The sequence below is a fragment of the Gopherus evgoodei genome, chromosome 11 (assembly GCF_007399415.2).
Source record: "Gopherus evgoodei ecotype Sinaloan lineage chromosome 11, rGopEvg1_v1.p, whole genome shotgun sequence".
In the NCBI taxonomy this organism is placed as follows: domain Eukaryota; kingdom Metazoa; phylum Chordata; order Testudines; family Testudinidae; genus Gopherus; species Gopherus evgoodei.
The window spans coordinates 8,912,287-8,933,693 of NC_044332.1; the positions used below are offsets into that span (position 1 = coordinate 8,912,287).

Sequence of the window (21,407 nt, forward strand, 5' to 3'; positions counted from 1 at the left end):
CAGCAATCTTTGCCAGGAACCAGCCCCTCGCAGCAGGCTGCCCTGGCACCACTCCGGAGAGCAGCTGCAACCCGCAGCAGCCAGTTACCGGTACGTCGCCCGGCATCATTAGGCTTCAGAGTTAACAGCGGCAGCGGCTGCGGCTCCAGCCCGGGCGCGGCCCCCACCTGCCCAAAGCTGGAAGGCGGCAGCACCCGGCGCCTCAGGCCGGGCCGGGCCGCTCGGGTCCGCCCCGGGACCGGCTCCAGCGCACCGGCCTGCTGGAGCCCGGCCCCGCCCCATGTCCCGCCTGGCACGCCCCGGCCCTTGGGGGAGGGGGAACGCGCTGTGCGGCGCCGCGTGCCGGGGAGGGCCATAGCCGCTGCACACACGCTGAGGCCGGCAGCCCCGCCATGGTGGGGAAAGCGAAGCGTCCGCGGCTGCACCAGGCGGCCCCGAGGCTGACGGGCCCGCGGGACACGGGCAGCCAGGATGGGGCGGGCGGGACCAGCGGTTGGAGGGCGGAGCCCGGAAAGGTAAAAGGGGTGCACCGGGCGATACCATCTCGTGTGCGGGGAGCCTGTCGGGCTGTACCATCCCGCATGCGGGGTTCGGATGGGACGGGCTACACCATGCGCGTCGGGGTAGGGGTGCTGGCCAGGGTGGGCTGCGCCAAGCCAGCCAAGGGGCGGTACCAGCTGGGGTCGGGGAGAGGCGGGCTGTGCCATGCCAGCGGGGGGGTGGGCTGCCCGATGCCAGTGGGGTTGGAGAAAGGTGGACCGTGCCATGCCAGCAGAGGGGGGTGTTGGGGAGCGGCGGGCCGTGCCATGCCAGCAGAGGGGGGTGTTGGGGAGTGGCGGGCCCTGCCATGCCAGCAGAGGGGGGTGTTGGGGAGCAGTGGGCCATGCCATGCCAGCAGAGGGGGGTGTTGGGGAGCGGCGGGCCGCACCATGCCAGCGGAAGGGGGTGTTGGGGAGTGGTGGGCCGCGCCATGCCAGCGGAGGGGGGTGTTGGGGAGCGGCGGGCCGCATCATGCCAGTGGAGGGGGGTGTTGGGGAGCGGCGGGCCGTGCTATGCCAGCAGAGGGGGGTGTTGGGGAGAAGTGGGCCGCACCATGCCAGTGGAGGGGGGTGTTGGGGAGCGGCGTGCCGTGCCATGCCAGCGGAGGGGCGCTATGTGGGGTGACAGGCATGGGGTCTGGCGGGCATGTGCAGTGCTGGTGTAGCTCTAGCATTGGTTTAAGGCATGTCCATGCTCGTGGCTGCTCTGGACCCCTCAGCCCGTGTGAGCTGTGGGGCCTGGCAGTGCCCACGCTGACAGCAAGGCGCAGCCTTTGTTACCCAGCGCCCTGCAGCGGGAGACCCAGGTGTAGGCTGCTGGGCCTGGCCTCACATCCTGCCACCACGTGGGAGCCCTATGCGCTGTCTCAGCCCGTGTCCTTCGCCGTCAGTTGTCTCGCCTGTTCATGTCCTGTCCTCCTTGCTGGAACCTCCTCCACTCTGGCCGTCTCATCTCCCTCCCAAAAGCTGCTGCTAGGCCCAGGTCCATGGCTTGTGTGTGATCACCTCTTTCCTCCAAATGGCTGGTCTTCCCCTGCAACATTCAGCCATGCCCTTCCTCACAGGTCCAACCTCTGCTCTTCCCATAATGCTGGCCTTGATCTCCTCCTCATTTTCCTGCAGGGACCTCTGCTTTCTCCCATTCCTGTCCATCAGGACTTGCAAAGCCGCCCCATCCTCATATGAATCTCCCCTTGCAACTTGCTGTAGTAAGTGAAGGCCCTGATAAAGGCCCAGTATGAGGCCTAAGGCCTGAACTAAAGTAATGGCCAAGACTTTGCTAACATAAAGCAAAGTGAAGCTCTGAGCCAGAGGCAGGCCCTGCTCACAGAAGCTGGCAAGGAAAGGGCTGATGCTGCAAGAAGATACGTACCTAAAAGGTACTGAACACTAGAGATCAGCACATTCACATACTTGCACATTCCACACAGATAACAAGGAACAGACTGACCCATCCCAATGACAGGGGCAAAAGGGTAAAATGATGGATAGAGTTGTTGTGATCGAACCAACATGTACAAGGTGAGAGGCGGCACCTTACTATGTAGAGGGGTTGTACCTTGCTACGTAGAAGGGTTGTACCTCAATACGTCAGGAGTGATGTGTAACTTGTTTGTACCTGTGTATAAAAATGTATCCCTGGGGCGATGTCTTTGTCCGGCCGAGGGGGCAGTGGAAATCCCGCCACTGACTGAGCCGAGTCCATTGCCAAGAGGCACTTTCTCGTAGTATGCCCTGAATTAGGCTAAGAAACCTACAGGGAACTACCATTGTGTCCAAGATCTCAATAAACCTAGCAGACGTGACTTTGCACCTTACTAGAGTCTGTGGTCATTGGGGGTTCTTGTCGGGTCTGCTATATCAGCTATCTGCAGAGCTGGGGCAGCACACAGGGTGAGCTCACGCACGCAGCTGAGTGATACCAACAGAGAGAGCAGAGCACCACACCGGTAGCCTCTAACAACAACACCTCTGACAACACTTGCCTTTGCCTTCATCCCTGCGCATGGTTCCTGTTGGCATCAGTTACATTGGTGGCCACTAGAGACTCCAGTCTTCCATACTGCAGCCAACACTCTGCTCCTTGTTTATGTGTCTCTTTACCTGCCTGCTATTTAAATGCTGGGTTGTGAGCTCTTAGGAAAACGCTTGTCACATTCTGGGAGAAGCAGGAAAGACAGTCCATGGTGAGTGGGTGACACTGGGAGGTCTATAGTGACTGCTTTATAGTTGATCGCTAACCTGAGGCAATAGTGGAGAGTCTGGGAAAAGAGTGTAAAAGCTTTTGATTTAAGGGATTATGTAAGGTATTAGTCTCAGCCTTGTTCAGAGCAGTAACAAAAAGTGCTCCGTTTAAGTATCTGTAATGACATTAAAAGCAGCAGAGTCTTGTGGCACCTTGTAGACTAACAGGCGTATTGGACTATGAGCTTTCGTGGGAGAATACCCACTTCATCGGATGCATATGTAATGACATATGTATGCAATGTAATGACATTGAGCGTTCAGTGTATTTGGCACTTTTAATCTTTAAAGTTGTTTACAAACATTTTGGAACGTCCCCATGAAATACTCTAGAAAAAATACTTTAATTTCCTCGTTCACAGAGATAGGAATAAGACGACAAGGCATGGGGCAGGGGGCACTTGCAGGCTTACACTAGTGGAAATGGTGGATTCTCTGTAACTTGAAGTCTTTAAGCCTTGATTTGAGGACTTTAGTAACTCAGGTTGAGGTTAGGGGTCTCTTACAGTAATGAGAGGGTGAGGTTCTGTGGCCTGCAGTGTGCAGCAGGTCAGACTAGATGATCATGATGGTCCCTACTGGCCTTAAAGTCTACGAGTCTGTAAGAAACTTGCCTAAGAACAGACAGACTTGCTATAGAGGTTTTTCGGCACTTCATACAGGAAAATATCTTCAAGTTAAAACAGTATCATGTGTAGGACACCCCCCTGGCTTTCTGTATATTAGCTTTTTGTCCCTTAAAGTTTCCTCACCGTTACTACCACTGGCTCAGCTCCACCAGTGGCAGTGATAATGGGAATGCTAGTGCAAACAGGCTGCTGGCTCTGTAAGCACCATGTTGCCTAGACTTGTGGGTAAAAAAGGGGCGTGCCTGTCTACCTGATGAAGTGGGCTTTTGCCCACGAAAGCTTATGCCCAAATAAATTGGTTAGTCTCTAAGGTGCCACAAGGACTCCTCATTGTTTTTGTCTACAGTAGTGCATCTAGTGTCCTTGCACTGGTGGAGCTGAAATGGTGGGGAACTTTGGGAAAAGAAGGCTAGTGTAGGCACAAGCATTGTGAACACGTCACATTCCAGAGTAAATGGGCGAACTTTAAGCCACTCCCTGGAAATCTGTTTGAGGCACGTTCGGGTATTGTCTCAACAAACAGAAAAGCAGATGAGATTGGCTCTGTTTTTCAAACCCTGTGTTTAAATATTCCTGAATGGCAGAGACCTATGCATGGCTTATCTCTTTTGTGTGTTTTTTGCAAACTGATTTTTTTTGCTCTTCTTGTTGATCATGTTTGAAGGCTCACAGTAAGGGCTTGTCTTCACTACAGCTGCTGATCGATTTAAGCTATGCAATTTGAGTTAGGTTAGCAGTGTAACTCAGGTCAATGTAGCTTAGATCTACTTACCGCAGGGTCCATGCTACGCTCTATCGACGGGAGATGCTCTCCCGCCAGCATTGCTTCCGACTCTCATTGAGGTAGAGTACTGAAATTGATGGGAGAGCGCTCTCCAGTTGATTGAGCGTCTCTTCGCTATTCCTGCATCGATTGCAGCAGTGCCAATTTAGCTCATAGTGAAGACAAGCCCTTGGAGTAAGAATCTGTAAACCTGAGATCTTGAACAGAGAGTCTAGCTGAGATGTTACATAAATCTTAGCTGCTTACAAGTCCATCTGGCCTGCATTGCTAGTTTTGCGAAAGATGTCAGAGATGTTGACTGGTGTGTTGGTAGGTGGAAGGGAGTGAGACACTACAGGGTTTCTGCACCACTGAAGGTGCTGTGAATTGCTTTCTGTTCGTTAGAATTCTTAAGAGCATTTCTGTAGAAGATGCTGGAGCACATCCAAAAAGACTTCTCACCAGCAGGGCTTTGCAGATTAACAGTGGGCAAGATCAAATGCCTGTGACTTTTGTCCTATCTGAGGTAAGCGGAATTGGAATTCCTCTTGCCTCAAGGTAAAACAGATGAGCTCATAATAGCAATAGCAGGATGTTGGTTTTAGAGATGAAAGAACCTTGAAAATGTCATTTGATCTTCGGACCTATTAAACCAAACTTCAGACTCACAGCCATACTGGGTCAGACCAAAGGTCCAGCCAGCCCAGTATCCTGTCTTCCAACAATGGCCAGTCATCAAGTAATCCATCCCCTGTTGCCCATTCCCAGTTTCAAACCCCTTGCACAGGTGGTCGCTAATGGAGTGTTCTGCATGGCCAGGTGCTCAGCTTGAGACAGCTGGACCCAGATTGTCAGCAGTGTTGAGCACTCACCTGAACTCCTTAGAATAGGAGTTCCCAAACTTTTTGCTGGCACAACCCCATTTTAATGAATTATTTCCACCTGGGACCGCAGACAGCATGGAGGATGTCATTTTGAAGAACAAGGTGGTGTTCTCCGCACGGCATGACCTTGCATGCACCAGAATGTGAGGTCACACCACAAGGAGGATGCCATTTTGCTGTTCAGAAGGCATCCTCTGCACCCCATGACCTTGTGCGTATGGAGTATGTGAGTTTATGCAGTGCAGAGGATGCCATTTTGTAGAGGAAATAGCATCCTCCATGAATAGTGACCACACGCATTGTACATGCGAGGTTACTCTATACAGAGCAAAATGGCATCTTGTGCACAGTAGAGATCACCATCACCCCGAAAAGGGTTGTGGCCTACCATTTGGGAACCACCGCATTAGAAGTTGTGGTTGCTTAGCATCTCTGGCAAACTGGCAGTGCCATCGCCTGTCTCTGTGGGCTTTCCGTTTCCCTCTATAAAATGGGGACAGTACTTACCCACGGACCTCACTGGGCTGTTAGATTTCTGAGCCCTGCTTTGAATGTAGAAAGGTTACAAAAATGCACAGTAAGCAGAAAAATTAGGGGTGTGCGATCACTGAGGCACCTGAAGTTAATAGTCACTTGTGGAATTTGGCTTTAAATTTCCCAGTCATTTCCCCTGCTGTAAAACCCCTCACCATTTCACAGGAATGTTGTGCAGCTAATTCATTATTGTTTGTGAGGCTTGGATGATACAGCAGTCAGCACCATAGAGTTAACGAGGAAATTAATAATTCTGTATTTGGTCCAGGGTTTGATTGGTGTGCGGTGAGTGAAGCAGGGACCACACATTGAGAGATGAGGAGAAAGACAAATATTGAACAGCTACCTCTTCTCCTGCAAGCCCATCCACCCCGTGCACTGAATGAGGCAGGGGGCCTCCGGAAAAGCTAGTATTCGATCATGTAATTAAAGATTGTATCACAATGCGCATGCACAAGGGGACTAAACTAAAGATTGCACTATCAGCCTTAATTTTAACTTTCCTAACTTTCGGGTGCTTGGCTTTGCAACTTAAGCAACAGTCTGTGAATGTGGTTGTATTTGTGTGTTGCTGGACTCTAGCCAACAGAAAATGGATTGTTCCATCAGATTCTTCCAAGCAATGCAGGGAATGTTCATGCATCAGTAACATGAAAGGGCCTAAGAGGGAATGTCACATGTACAGTAAGAGAGAGATTGAATTTTAGTGCTCTCCTCTCTTTGGCTATCATTACCATATCCTGATGTAGCTGAGTATGACATTTTCTGTTAAAGTCTGCCTTGGTCTCTCCCTCTTTGTTAATCACACAACAACTCTCATATGCAGTGATCCTGACAGTGTGTGTTTAATATGTATGTGAGGGGAGGAGTTCAACTGTCATCTTTCACCCTCCACCATCTCCTCTGTCCCCACACCTTGTTGCCTGCATGAGTCACAAGACTATTGTCTCATTGAAAGAGTATAATTTGTGGTGCAGGTGCAGTTAATGTTTTGGGGCCTGCTCAGCCAAATCTGAGTAATCTCTTCTTCAGACTTCGTAAATATGCTAATATTAAAAAACAAAGCAAGGTGCAAAATTCTCCATTTCTATGCCCGGTCCTTGTGTACTACTGTAACATCACTGTATCCCGGGGTGGGCAAACTTTTTGGCCCAAGGGCCACATCAGGGAATAGAAATCGTATGGTGGGCCATGAATGCTCACGAAATTGGGGTTGGGGTGCTGGAGGGGGTTTAGGCCCTGGGGTGGGGCTGGGATGAGGAGTTTGGGATGTAGGAGGGTGCTCTGGGCTGAGACCAAGGGATTTGGAGGGTGGGAGGGGGATCAGGACTGGGGCAGCGGTACAAGAAGGGGTTCAGGTCCTGGCTGGGGGTGTGGGCTCTGGGGTGGGGCTGGGGAGGAGAGGTACTGGTGCTGGGGTGCAGGTGGGTGCTCTGAGCTGGGGTGGGGGGTTGGGGTATGGGGAGAGGCTTGAGTGCAGGCTCCGAGCAGTGCTTACCTCCAGCAGCTCCTGGAAGCAGTGGCATGTCCCTACGGCTCCTACGTGGAGGTGCAGCCAGGTGGCTTTGAGTGTTGCTGTGTCTGCAGGCACTGCCCCCCGCAGTTCCTATTGGAGTGCATAGGAGCCACAGTGGGGCCATGCCGCGGCTTCTGGGAGCTGTGTGGTGCAGCCCTGGCCCAGTGCCCCTGCTGGAGCAGGGCTGAGCCGCATGATGCGGCCCCTGATCCTGCACCCCGGCTGGAGCGCCAGAGCAGGGCCGAGCCATGTGGTGCGGCCCCTGCCCTGTGCCCTAGTGGGAGCTCGCAAGCCAGCTTAAAATGGCTCACAGGCTGGAGTTTGCCCACCTCGCTGTATCCCCTTGTTTAACTGAGGACATGTACCCTGCAGAAAAATCAGAAGTCTGAATAAGGGAACTATGCTGCATGAAGTCCCTTCGTTTTCTTTTCACCCCCATGTTTACTGAATGAGACCTAGAACATTGCTGGAAGAATGCTATGGAAACAACTAAGAGAGCAACAATGAAAATGTGGCTTTCAGAGGCCACATTTGCAAGCTTTTCCCTACAACCCTGAGGGCTAGAAAGTTAACTTGTTTTTACAGCCAAGGTTCTCAAAATCACATGACTCCAGTAGCTGGGGCTTTGAATATTATGAGATTTGTATTACTGAAGAGCTGGGAACAGTGCAGGTCTGTGCGGCGAAATAGCTGTCCTTCTCTCTGATTTGTTCTGTGCTCTTGTTTCTAGATGGAGTCTATTTTGCCAACATGCCATTAAGTAGGAACTTGCACTTCCTTCATTGTGTTGAGGTAGTGTCTGTTTTCAAATGTCTGTGATGTAACCTAGGGTGTAATCTGGACTGTTGAATGGCTGTGTCCCTTTAATTCTCCAGCCCAGGGTGTCTTTTACACTGCTCTGCTAGTGAAAAGCCACCAGCGTGTAAAGTCACTTCCGGCCAAGTTACATGAATGCCCTTCCAGCTACCCAGCAACTACACAGAGGGTGATACCGGTAAATTCTTGGTCCCCGCCTTGCACCCAAGAAATGTACATCTTGCACTGTCCAGCATTCTACTGAACAATGCAACCTCATTAATAGCCTGTCATTTCATCAAAAGAAATGATTGTGCACCAGCCTTTGTTAACGTGAGTAGAGATTCCCCAGACTCTTCAACCAAAACGCGCTGGTGTAGATAAAACAAGTTTATTAACTAAAGGAAGATAGATTCTAAGTGATAAGACATAAAGGTCGGAATTGGTTAGAAAAAAAATAAAAGATAAACACGCAAGCTGTTTCCTAAGTTTTTCCAAGGTGAATTGTTCTAAAAGCAAAATAGTTTGTCTCACTCACATGCTGTCAGCAGTCTGTACTTGCTGGAAAAACCTCTAGGCTGGACCACACCCTCCAGTTCCAAAAGCTTCCTTTGTCTTCTAAGCCGTCTTGCTGCCATGGGTAGAGATGCGGGAAGAGAGGTGGTTGGGGGGCTTTTTTTCCCCCCTTCTTATATCCTGACCCATTTTTTCTGGAAAAGTCCTTGCTGGGTCATGTGGTCAGGCAGTTCTGTGCCGTCCGTGAGCTGCCTCCTGTTCTTCAGGTGAATTGTACATTTCTAGTTTACAACTCCCCTGCTAGTAAATCTCCCATTAAACAGGTAATGGCCTTTTAGCACCTAGCTGGCAAGCCAGTGTGCTTTTGTCTTTGAGAAAATGGTCTGAGGGCGTTACCCAGAACTACAGTATATTTCAGTAACAATCATAAGTAAAATCTCATAGCTCCACATATAGTGTTGATACACCCATTTTAACAGGACAGTGATGTTCAGTAGATTATGCATTTTCAAACGATACCTCACAAGGTATACAATGTACACAGTATAGCCATATAAAAGTGGTGAATGTGGAATGCAGGGTGTCTGAATGTCTTGAATGCGTGTGTGACCCAGAGGCACATTAGTGGTTCACTGCTTTGTGTCAGCAACTCTTGCCAGGCTGACAAACCAACTACACCCAACACATTGCTGTTATGATACTAAATGAAAGCCGGTGGCATGTTAGTCAGTAATATCATTGTGAAGTGTATGTATTAACACTGCAGGAGGAATTATGGATACTCACTGATGATAGGCTTTGAAGTCTAATAAAACAAAGGGAGAAACAGGTTTTCTTTCAAATGAGAGGTAAAATTATTTTCTCCCTGTCTATAAAGTAAATTGAGCAGAATGATGTCAGAGACAATGGGCAATTCATACTGGAGGGACAAATTAATATGCGGATGTGAAATCAGCAGGCGTTCTGGTGACAAAGACAGTACCCTTTGGGGAATGTAAGGAGAAGGAAAAAGACACGTAGGTGATCCGTCCCCGAGGGGACAAAGAGACCAGTGCTGTCTGTATCTTTGAAGGGTGGATTCCCTACCATGTTGCGGTGGGGCAATGTTAAAAGGTTGCTTTAGGTAAGAAATGCCTTTAGTCAAGGATGGCAGCTGAAGTTAAATTTTAGTCACACAGGGTGTCCTGCTGTTTTATTTGCAACCATTTCCGTCTCTCTTATTCTTGCTCAGTATCGCTTAAATTTCAGCTCTTGGATAATAAACTTCTCCTTGTTAGAACCTAAGTATATCTCAGTGCTGTTATATGAAGCGGAGTGTGAATTCCTTGTTCAACCAAGCGAGCTTGTGTGTGCGCTGTTTTTGTGAGTGCCCAGTGACGGGCTGGGTGCTGCAAGGAGATGCCTGTGGAGCATTCAGGCACTGAAGTGCGCCAAGGGTTAACCTGCAAAGCAAAGCTAGGACTGGTGGAGTCCCAAGGAATGTGTGATGCTGGCCAGCCAACTGGAATGGCAGGGAGCTGTTACCCTGTTTAGCAGTAGCAGATCCCTTTCACACTGAGACATAATAGGGGGACTTACACTTCTGATCGCTCAGAGAAAGTGCCATAGCTTGGAATCCTATTTAAAAATGAAAAGTCTGTTTTAAGAGAAGGTGGTTATAAAACTAAGGTTGCTGCGTCAGTCCAGAAGAGAAGAGGGAAAAGGCCAGACACCTTGTCACATATAACCAACAAATTTAGGAAAGGGTCAATGGAAGAAGAAGCTGAATTTTTTTTTTCTGCATGTTTATAGGAAAAAACAAACCATGGCCCATTGTCTCATAAGAACAACCATGCTGGGTCAGACCAAAGGTCCATCTAGCCCAGTTTCCTGTCTTCCAACAGTGGCCAATGCCTGGTGCTTCAGAGGGGATGAACAGAACAGGCAATCATCAAGTGATCCATCCCCTGTCGCCCATGCCCAGCTTCTGGCAGACACAGGCTAGGGACACTTCAGAGCATGGTTTTGCATCCCTGCCTGTCCTGACTAATACCCACGGATGGACCTATCCTCCATGAACTCATCCAGTTCTCTTTTTTGAACTGTCATATAGTTTTGGCCTTCACAATATCCTCTGGCAAAGAGTTCCACAGGCTGACTGTGCATTGTGTGAAGAAATAGTTCCTTTTGTTTGTTTTACACCTGCTGCCTGTTAATTTCATTTGGTGACCCCTAGCTTTGTGTTATGAGAAGGAGTAAATAGCACTTTCTCCACACCAGTCTTGATTTTATAGATCTCTAGCATGTCCCTCCTTAATCGTCCCTTTTCCAAAATGAAAAGTCTCAGTTTTATTAATCTCTCCTCATATCTATCTGTTCCTTACTCTTAATAATTTTTGTTGCCCTTTTCTGTACCTCTTCCAATTCTAATATATCTTTTTTGAGATGGGGTGACCAGATCTGCACGCGGCATTCAAGGTGTGGTGTACCATGGATTTATATAGAGGCAATATGATATTTTCTGTCCTTTTATCTATCACTTTCTTAATGATTTCCAGCATTCTGTTCTCTGTTTTGACTGACGCTGCACATTGAACGGATGTTTTCAGAGAACTATCCACAATGACTCCAAGATCTTTCTTGAGTGGTAACAGTTAATTCAGACCCCATCATTTTATATGTGTAGCTGGGATTGTGTTTTCCAATGTGCATTACTTTGAATTTCATCTGCCATTTTGTTGCCTAGTCACCTTACATTGCTTCACTTGCTCTTAATAATCTTATAGTGAGCTCTTGTTTCCTCTTTTCCTTGGCAAAGAGCTCATTTGGAATAGCAGTGAATAGAGAGTAGCAGTGGTAAGAAAGGGACAATCCAGAGAGAAAATAGAGTGGTGAAAGTACATTTTCTGTCCTTTGTAACTCCTACCACCCTGCTTCCTGTGGTTGAGTGAGCCCACTCTGTGGCCTGCAGGGGCGGCCCTAGCTGTTTTGCCAGCCAGGGTGGAAAACGTTTTCGTTCTCACACCCTCAGACAAACAAACAATGGCTAGCCAATCAGGAGCAGAGGAGGAAAAGGGTTGAGCAGCACAGCAGTTCAGTGCCTCCTTCTGGAGGGCACCTAGGACAATTGCGCTCCTTGTCTGCCCTAGAACCAGCCCTGATGGCCGTCCTTCAGTAATGCTGGAGGAGTTCAATGTTGCTTCTCAGCTCGGTGGGTTATGCAGTAGTTATAGGTGGATGCCAGGACTGAGAAGGTTGGAGACCGCTCTTTTAGTCCTGCAGTACTGTGCCCACACTAGGGAGTGTATTAGTATAATTGTTACAGTAAGAAATGATTCTCTTAACCACCGACAGTCAGAAGACAAAAGAATCATCTGACTGGACACCGCAAAGTGGATGAAACCACGCTCTTGATCATTACATAGATTGCTTCAGAAAAAAAATGACTGAAATCCTTAACAAGCTTCATATCTACCACAGTTTCTCCACCGCAGAGAGGACAGCCATGCAGTCTCTGAAATCCAACCACCAGATAGTGATCAAACCAGCAGACAAAGGGGGTGCCATTGTAATCCTCAACCATGATGGCAACATTAACAAGGCCACTGACAACTCTCTGATACCACTTACTATAAAGAACCCAAAGAAGACCCCACATCATAATTTACCCAGGAATTTAAGGATATCATCAAATCCTTCCCCTTCAAAAATCCAAGAGAAACTCTATAAACTCATCCCCCATGAACTCAACCCAGGAGCCTTCTACATGCTTCTGAAGATATACAAACAAAGGAATCCAGGCAAACCCATCATGTCTGGTCACGGCACTCTTACTGAAGGAATATTGGGATTCATAGAAACCATACTCAAGCCCCTTACCACACAAAGGGCCAGCATTCTCCAGGACACAACTGACTTCCAAACTCTGTAACGTTAACAACCTCCCTCAGAACACCATCCTCGCCACTGTGGATGTCATCTCCCTATACACCAACATCCCTCACGATGACAGCGTAGCTGTCTGCTATAAATATTTACGAGACAATCAACAAACCTCAGATCTCCACTGCAAACACATTGCCAAACTCATCCATTTCTTCCTCACCCATCACCGTTTTACATTCAATGGTGAACACTTTGTCTAAACCGTGGGCAGAGCCACGGGTACTAGGATGTCTTCCCAATATGCCAGCCTCTTCATGGGCCACCTTAAAGAAGAATTTCTGGACAAATGCATCACGAAACCAATGATAACCTGAGATACATCAACGATATTTTCATCCTCTGGACAGATGACCTAAATGCCCTGATGGATTTCCACCACAGCTTCAATATCCACCGTTAAGCTCTCTCTGGAACACTCCCACGTGATCACCAACTTCCTGGACCCCACGTTAGCTTCAACAATGGAACTCTACAGAAAACTGTATACAAAAAAACCCTGGATCACCGCAACTTCATAGTTCCCATAACCACCCCAAACACACCAACCAATCTGCTATCTACAGCCAGGCACTTGGCTGCCACAGAATATACTCTGAGGAGAAAGTCTGAGATACCCATCTTAAAAAACGACAGCAATGACTCCTAACCAAAACAGTCATGCCAGTACAGAAACCATGTGCAGACCAGGGGCTGGCTCTACAAAAGTTAGGTGTCTAACGATGCAGAGAGGTGCCTAGTGGGGTTTTCAAAAGCACTTAATTGGGTTCAGTGCCTAACTCTCATTGACTCAGAAGTCAGATGCCAAACCTGCTCAGTTCTTCTGCAAATGCTACTAGGCACCTCTGCAGTTTTGCCTTTGCGATCTGGTGCCAGGCCTTAGGAAGGAGCTGCTTGCCGTACTTCCTCTGGCAGGCAGAGTGGGATGATTGTGGGTAATGATAGCATTATGTGTTTTTTCAGTGTGACTAAGATGTGGTTTGGTTTTGTCTATGGGTGTTGATGAAACTCCCCATGGAAATGCTGTGCTCAAACCTGGAAGTGCTGAAAATCTAGCGGGGAAGCTTGCTCTTAGGAGACTTTCAGCCCTGTTTCCAGACTGAAGGGGCTTGGCTAACCAAGCGAGACGACACCTCTGGTGGCTACTTGTGGCTATCCTTATATGTGCTTAGAAGAGACTGTGACACTCTGTACCCTAAAGCAAGACCCTGGCACCCCCAAATTCACCATAGTGATATAATTAGAATATGTTTTGTACAAAATATGCTTTATAAGGGATCATTCTAAATGTCTTGATCTGTTGAACATTAATATCTTGTTGGATTGTATATGCTATAATTGTATCAGAAGTTGTGAATATTGACTGTGTACCAGTATTTAAAATATGTTTGCTCCTGAGGTGACATCCAGAAGGTAGTTTACATCCAGTCTAGCGAGCACATTGTGAATGGACTATTCATGCTGATTGCCCATTAAGTAACACCATAGGCCTTAGAAGAAGCTTATGTCCACTGGGTGGACAATGGCTGCTATGACTTATCAAAGCATGCAAAAGCATGTGACCGGGGCATGTGACACTGGACTCCATTTTGTGCCTGTAGTTTTGCACAAACTGTGCTGTGGGCTTTGTTTGGGACAATGAAATTCTTGCCACATGGGAGAAGCTGTAAAAAGAGGAAGTGACGTAATCTCACCTCAGAACTTAACACCTGGAACAAAGACTGGACTGGGAAGGTGGTCCCAGGCAGGAAACGAGGAATCCTAGCCTGTGTATGGAAAGTTGGTGAACTGTTTGTACCACCAGGGTGAGACACTGCTTGATTCAAATCCTGTCTAGTGTATAGAATTTAGATTGCAATTTTGTTTTATTTCTTAGGTAATCTTTGATCTGTACGCTATTACTTATAATCACTTGAAATCTATCAGTAGTTAATAAATCTGTTTTATATTTTACCTAAAAACAGTGTAGTTTGAGTGAAGTTCATGAAAAAAGCCTTATCTCAGTTAATACAATCCTGTGCATAACCTCTCCACGTTGATGGAGGGGCGGACTGGATAATAAACTTACACTGGTCAAGTTTTTGACTAGGACAGGACAGTGTAGCTCTGGGGTTCCTCAGCTGGGGAGCTGGATGGAGCCACTCTCTTGTTGGTTCAGGAGTGGCTGGTGAAAGCTGGGTGTGTCCCTGCCTGTGAATGCTTGTGTGAGTGCAGGACCTTGAGGGATTTGTAGCTTGTCACATTATCGCAGTGTGAGAGGCAGTGCAGGTTGGTGAGACAGAGGGCTCAGCAGTACCCCAGTTCCAGGTTGTACCCTGGGAATGCCCATCACAGAGACCCATAAATATTTGTAGTAAAAACCAATGAGCTGGAAACCAGTAGTTTGACTGTGTCCTCTGAGGCACGGTGCACACTTACGTACCATGAACCAATGGGCTATTAGGTCAGAATTTTGCAATTATTTTATTCCTCTCAATATTAAAGTGTGTGTTTAATTTTGTCTTTGGCTCAGGACTGGGCTTTTTTGTCCTCTGATGTCTTTGCTGGAATGAAGATTGATCCCAAAACTCTGGTGAAGAAGTTGGATTTGGACTCCCGAAGCGTTGTCTCAGCCCAGACAGGTAAGGGGTGCTCTGTAGGGAGCAATAACTGCCAGAGTGAGTACGTCTCTTCTGTAAGAGAGGGGGGTGCTTATATCTGCTGCAGGTTTGGCTGGATTTCAGTCACCTGGTTGTGATCTCAGGTCTGAGGTTCTGCACCCACTGGGATCTTGTATCATGCTCATAGCTAGGCATATAGCATGTGCATGTTGAATCTGGTGGTGGCCTGAAGGAAAAGCAGGTGTGCAATTACAGAATATACACGTGTTCGCAGTAGGCTACTGTTTGAATCCGCACTATCTTAGGTTGTGGAAAGACTCCTACGAGTAACCTCACTTACCCTAGCTGTGTTTGGATGTGTGCGTTCAGCATCTGGCCTTGCAGTGCCTGTGAACAATTAATACAGAGAGAATGAAACCGCCTGCTAAATTCTGACCCAGGTATGACCTTGGGTCCTAGGAGAGGGTTTTAAAACTGGGTTCCAAGTGAGGGTTGGAGGCGGCAGTTAAGCGTTTGCCTTGCTGTTCATTGAGCCTTTGCTGACCTTCTTTGGGTCCATCATAAAACAAATGGTGAGAAGAAAGCCTGTGGCAGGGAGGGAGGGAGAAGAGTGGGGACTGGGAGGGAGCACTGTGGACCCTCATCTGTTCCGTCTCCACAGGACGGGGAGACGTTTCCCTAAACTGCCTACTGACAGGTCAAGCTGATTCCACTCTCGCATCCATAAGCAGAAAGCGACTGCAATGCGAATCTCTGTCCTGGGGCTGGAGACTATGGCTCAATGTACATTGATTCTCATAAGCATTTTCTTGTTCAAGTTTATTTTTTTCTTGCAAATTAACAGTGGTAACAAATAGCATACGGTGTCTTTGTTTTCCTTCACCATTACAGCCAGCCTGAGTCCTCTTGTATCAAACGGGCTATAAACAAAACCTGCCAGTATTCTAGGCAGGATAGTGACTGGTGGAGAATTGGAGCAGCCAGAGTGCATGGATTGATTGTGTTGGTACTCTGGAGTGAGGGAGCAGCAAGGCTGGATAGGGACATGTTAGCCCACGAAGGCAGCTTTCTGTACAGGTTTTGTTCCATGACTGACTTGTATTGTCTGTGTATATATGTGTGTGTGTTGTACATAATTTACCTTTCTAATCTGAGTAAACTATAGTCCGTCACAGGCTGGCATCTGCAGTCTTAGTCTCGCATTGCAGACCACAGCTGTCCGCTCCTTTATAAATAGCCCTGTGCTGCTGGTCTCTGTGGAGCGCTGCTGGTGCAGATGTGCAGTGCCTGGCAATATTTAACCCTCCCCGGAGATTCTAAAGGCTGTTTTCTTCCAGACAGCGACTCGCTGACCCCCCATCCTCTGTTCAGTCTCTTCCTTTTGATTGATGCTTTTGGGGCTGCAGGCTGGAGCTATGACTGGAGACCAGTGGGGCAGAAAGGAGGTGCTTTTTCTTCCCTCCCCTGGCGGCTGTGCCCCTTCCTCTTGTGTTGCTCTGGAACCCACGGGGCTGGCTTGATTTGGAAATCAGTTCATGTTTTTTGTGTGAGTTCAGTGAACTGTGGCTGGGTCTTGCCTGCAGCAGCTGAGCACCCAGAGGTAGAAGAGAAGGGTCAGCAGTATTAGAGGTATGTGCTTTGTCCTCAGGGATCTCTGTGCTCAGGGAAGAGCATCCCCCCATGGGGAGTTCAGCCTGATTTCTCCTGTGGTCTTGGCTCTGTGGGTAGGGCTGAACAGGAATTCTCCTACACACGCTGTTGTTTTAAGGCTCAGTAGAAAAGCCCAAAAGTGTTTCTCTCCCACCCACTTTCCCAGCCCCGAGAAGGTCAGGTTCACAGACTCTGCCGGTATCCTGCTGCAGGTCCATGAAGAGCACAGGAGAGGCTGGAATTTGCTCCATTTGAAAGCTGCTACGGTGCATTTGAAGCTGTTGTTTCCTGATGCCCGTGCTGCAGGAGAGTGCAGCACTCTGTAAGCCCGACGTGGCCTGGGCTGCCTGATCCTGCCCGGAGCTGTGTGAATCCCAACGTACTATGGGCAGCACCTCACGCAGAGCTCTTGTCTGGCTCCCAGCTACGTGCTAGCCTCTGCAGTGGGGCCACTGTGCAGAAGTGAACGCAGGAGCCAGGCAAAGCCCCATTGGCTGCCTGGGGTGCTTCGGGGCTGGAAGGGGCCTCGCCACTGGCAAGAGTCAGAATGGCCCCGCTGCTGGGGAAGAGGTGGATTTGGGCTCCGGCTGCTGTGGCACCGGTGCGCTCTGTGTGGCCAGGCTCTGTCTACACTGCCAAACCCTCCACGGCAGCATCTCAGAGCTGAGCCTATTGGCTTGCTGCACTGCTGGCAATAGCAGTGTGGGGAATGGTGCTCGGGGGGCCGGGGCGGGGGGGTGACGGCACCTGTGCTCCTGCCAAGGGGACCAGCCACACCGCTGTGTCTAGCGACACGAGCCTCAGGCTGCAGACCTAGACTCCGAGGCTGGCTGCTGCTTGCCTGGTTTCCTGAATGGCAGTGTAGACATAGGCCCAGTGGCCAGGGAGTGGGAGGCCCCGTCTCTGCAGCTCCTGGCTAGTCAGGAGTATGGAACAGCTCTTAGTGCTTCCAAACTGGTCAGAGGCAGGGAGCCCAACAGCTGCTGCCCTGGGGGGCTGCGTGGGAGGGACAAAGGGCCCTGGGGTTCCCCTTCCTGTTTCTCTGTGGAGAATGAGACTGGCTGCTGCAGCCTCTGCTTCCCACCAATGGTCTAGCCGACCCATCTCCCAGATGTCCTGGGTCTCCTCTTCTTCTCTCTCCTCTCCTGCGTCCTGAGTCCTGCCCTCTGGCTCCCCACGTTCCCTTGACCTGCCCCACCCCCTTCCCAGCAGCCAGTCTCCACTGCTGGGGTAGGTCCCAGCCACCAGACCAGACTCTCTCCCTTCCATGTCTGCAGGAGGACGTTTTTGACCCCTGCTGCTCCTGAGTGCGGGAGGGGGGAGGGAGGAACAGGTTGTCAGTTCCCTGGGCAGGAACTGTCTTTGTACAACACCTGGCCCAGTGGGGCCTTTGGTGAAGCCGGGGGTTCCTAGGCATTAGCATCATCATCTTCCCCCGACGTCCTCCCCCGGGTGGCCAGCTGCAGAGGTGCTCTGCCCGTGGCTTTGGGTTGGGGGCGCTCTTCTTTAGCAGCTGCTCAGTGTCATTGGCTTCTTCCCTTTCACCCCTTCCCAGGGGACAGCAGCTGGGCTGGCTTTTGTTAGGTGGGGAGCAGGGGGACTCAAAGTTGTCAGGGGGCTGTCGCCCCTCCATCGCTAGGCCCATGCTCCCCACCTTCCTGCACGGTTTCCTGGCTGCTGTCCCATGGTTTCATGCCAGTAGCAACAGCAGCGTAGGAGAACATGAAGACTTGCCCCCCCATCCCCTTCTCTCTGGAAGGGATAGCAAGGTGCTAGCATGGCCCTGAGCCCCTGCTATTGCAAGGGGGAGGGGTGTGTTTCTAATACACACACATTGGAAGCAGCACCACTTCCCCCCACCCAACCTCCCAAACCCCAAGGGACTTTATTCTCACTGCTGCCTTGCCCTAACTGACCGTTTGGCCAGCGATGGCGGTTCTGCCAGCTGTGATTGTTCTGCGCACCGAGGGGGGTGGCAGCCGTAGCGATTCTCATGTTGTGTCTGGGGAGCCTTGCCCAGGTCTCTCTCAAATGCACAGCTGCAGCACCAGTGCTGACAGGTGTCTGCAGCAGGAACACAGGCACGTTGGGGGCTGAAAGGAGACTCAACAGGAGCACGCTAGGGCTTGGTCTGTAGCTGTGTACCCAGCGGGGAGCCAGTAGCCGGGCAGGGAGTGGGTAAGCTAGGTTCCCAGTGAGGAGCCGGTAGCAGGTCGGGAGGGGGTAGCTACGTTCCCGGCGGACAGCCGGTAGCTGGGGGTTGGGGGAAAAGAGCTGCCTTCCTGATAGTTGGGGCAGGGGGAGAGCTAGGTTGCCAGTGGGGAGCCAAGAGCAGGGCGGGAGGAAGTAGCTAGGATCCCAGTGGGGATCTGGTACCCGGGCGGGAGGGGGTATCTACATTCCCGGCGGGGAGCCGGTACCCGGGCGGGAGGGGGTATCTACGTTCCCGGCGGGGAGCCGGTACCCGGGCGGGAGGGGGTATCTACGTTCCCGGCGGGGAGCTGGTACCCGGGCGGGAGGGGGTATCTACGTTCCCGGCGGGGAGCCGGTACCTGGCTAGGTTGAGAATTGCATGTGAAGCGTTTAGGTTTGATTTCCTGACTGACAGCCTTGGAGTGGGGTGGGAAAACTTTTTGGCCCGAGGGCCACATCTGGGTATGGAAATTGTATGGTAGGCCGTGAATGCTCATGAAATTGGGGGTTGGAGGGCAGGAGGGCTCCGGCTGGGTGTGCGGGGTCAGGCCTGGGTCAGGGGGTTGGGGCATGAGAAAGGATCGGGGGGGCAGGCTCCGGGCGGCACTTACCTCAAGCAGCTTCCAGAAACAGCGGCATATTCCCCCTCTGGGTCCTTTGCAGAGGCGAGGCCAGGTGTCTCTGCGCACTGCCTTGTCCACAGGCACCGCTCCTGCAGCTCCCATTCGCTGCGGTTCCTGGTCCATGGGTGCTGTGGGGGCTGCGCTTGGGGTGGGGGCAGTGAGCAGAGTCCCCTGGCTGCCCCTATGCATGAGAGCCGGAGCGGGTATGAGCCACTGCTTCTGGAAACTGTACAGAGTGGGGCAAGCCCCTAACCCTGCTCCCCATCTGGAGCGTCAGAGCAGGGCAAGCCCCAGACCCCACTTCCCGGCGAGAGCTCGAGGGCTGGATTAAAATGTCTGGAGGGCTGGATGTGGCACCCGGGCCGTGGTTTGCCCACTTCTGCCTTAGAGGAATAGCTCCTCTTCCCTTCTCTTGCTGTGATGGATGGGCTAACACTGCAGGCAGCTTTATGCTCATTCTGCGGTATCTGACACTGAAGGCAGCACTGTTTCCTCAAGGGCCTTTGGCTTTCTCATGCTGCTCAGCCAGGCTGATCCTGTCTCTGCCATGGGCTGCATTTGTGCCTTTTGTATTGTTCCTCCTAGTTCCCCCTTTCTGCGGTCACCTGACATCTTGTCTGAAATGCCCAGCACCCCCCACCCCAGGTGTATTAGGGTGAGGTCATTCTGACAGAGACCAGAGGCATTTTGCATTCCTTGAACATGGTGAACGAAATTCGGTATTTGGGGTGGGGGAACTGCCTCTGAATAGTGTTGAGTGCTGGGCTCCAGTAGCCCCCCTCATTCTGACGTGGGGAAGGCTGCCTGCTGTCCAAGGGGAGTACAGAAGATATTTGACTGCTTCTTTACAGCCATCTGTGTGCTGGGGGGAGGCTGTCAAAGGTCCAAGAGCAGGGAGGTGCCCTGCTGCCCAGCACGTTTCATTGTCATGCTCCCGTTCACTGCGAGGGGCTTTCCAGTCGTGGGAGCTTATCTCTGAGTCACAGGCTAGATTCTCCTGGGTCGTCATTCCAGGCAGGCATCTCTGAAGTCGTGGTACTACTTACATCTCAAGAACCCGGCTCTACCACCATGGGGAAATGGTGTTTTCTCATTACTGCCTGAGTCCCTCTGCCACCCCAGGCAGGTTGCCTTCAGAGTCCCAGGAAGGCTGTTTATGGGCCACTGGGAAGGAAGCCGACTTCTAGCAATGATTCTGCATCACAAGCAGAGATCCCTTTAGCTTTCCCATCCAGCTCCTTAGGGTGGCCATCCGGGCAGCTTTCTGAACTGTGCTCAGCTGTTTCTACCCTACCCTACCAGTGTGGCGTTTAGGTTCCTGGCCTACATAAAGGCCAGATGGTAGTGACGTTTAATGTCTTCATTTAGCTGAAGTGACTCTCCCGCATATGGCGCAAAGTAGAAAATACCTGCCCAGCTGGCAGTTGAAGCCCCAGAGATTGTCTCTGTGGATTTTGGTTAGAGAAATAGCTGACTGACTTTCCCTGGAGAGTCCAAGTTGATGGCATGGTTTGCACCTAGGAAGTGCACAGACAGCCGTGGCCTCTGCCTTGCTGTCCCTGCCCTGTCGCATCTCAGCTGCTGTCGGTACTGCTGTAATGCAGACAACGGGCCCCACTGTGCTAGGTGCTGTATCCCGACATAGCAGAAACAACCCCCGCCTCAATGCACATGCAGTGAAAAACACCCCCAGCAGCGGGGGGTGACTGCTGGCAGGGCTGGGGCAGGGACATGGGGCAGGGGACAAGGCCCATGCTCTTCCCTAGGCGAGTAAGCGCGCAATTGGCTGCTAGCAGCTTGTAATGTGTCAGAGGTGTGAAAAGGGCTATGTGGGTGGCTGCTCCTCCCTGCCTGGGGGCGTCTAATATTGATGTGGGGGAGCAGACGTCTGTGGGTGTGAGTCGGCCTTTGCTGAGGAAGGGTGGAGCGTGGTGAGGCTGCAATGCTGCCTTGACCCACTGGGGGGAGTTTAGGTTCAAGCCAAGGCCCAGCAGTAGGGA

The 21,407-nt window shown here is 50.7% G+C and overlaps 1 protein-coding gene across 1 annotated transcript in view; it reads left to right on the plus strand.

Moving 5' to 3' along the window:
• Nucleotides 1-357: 357 nt before the first annotated feature.
• Nucleotides 358-21,407, plus strand: part of FAM207A (family with sequence similarity 207 member A) — a 121,764-nt gene continuing 100,714 nt past the window's right edge. Inside the window, exons 1-2 of the mRNA XM_030580135.1 lie at nucleotides 358-515; nucleotides 14,854-14,962. Coding sequence (XP_030435995.1) covers nucleotides 393-515; nucleotides 14,854-14,962 — 232 coding nt within the window. The 5' untranslated portion in view covers nucleotides 358-392. The remainder of the gene's footprint in view (nucleotides 516-14,853; nucleotides 14,963-21,407) is intronic.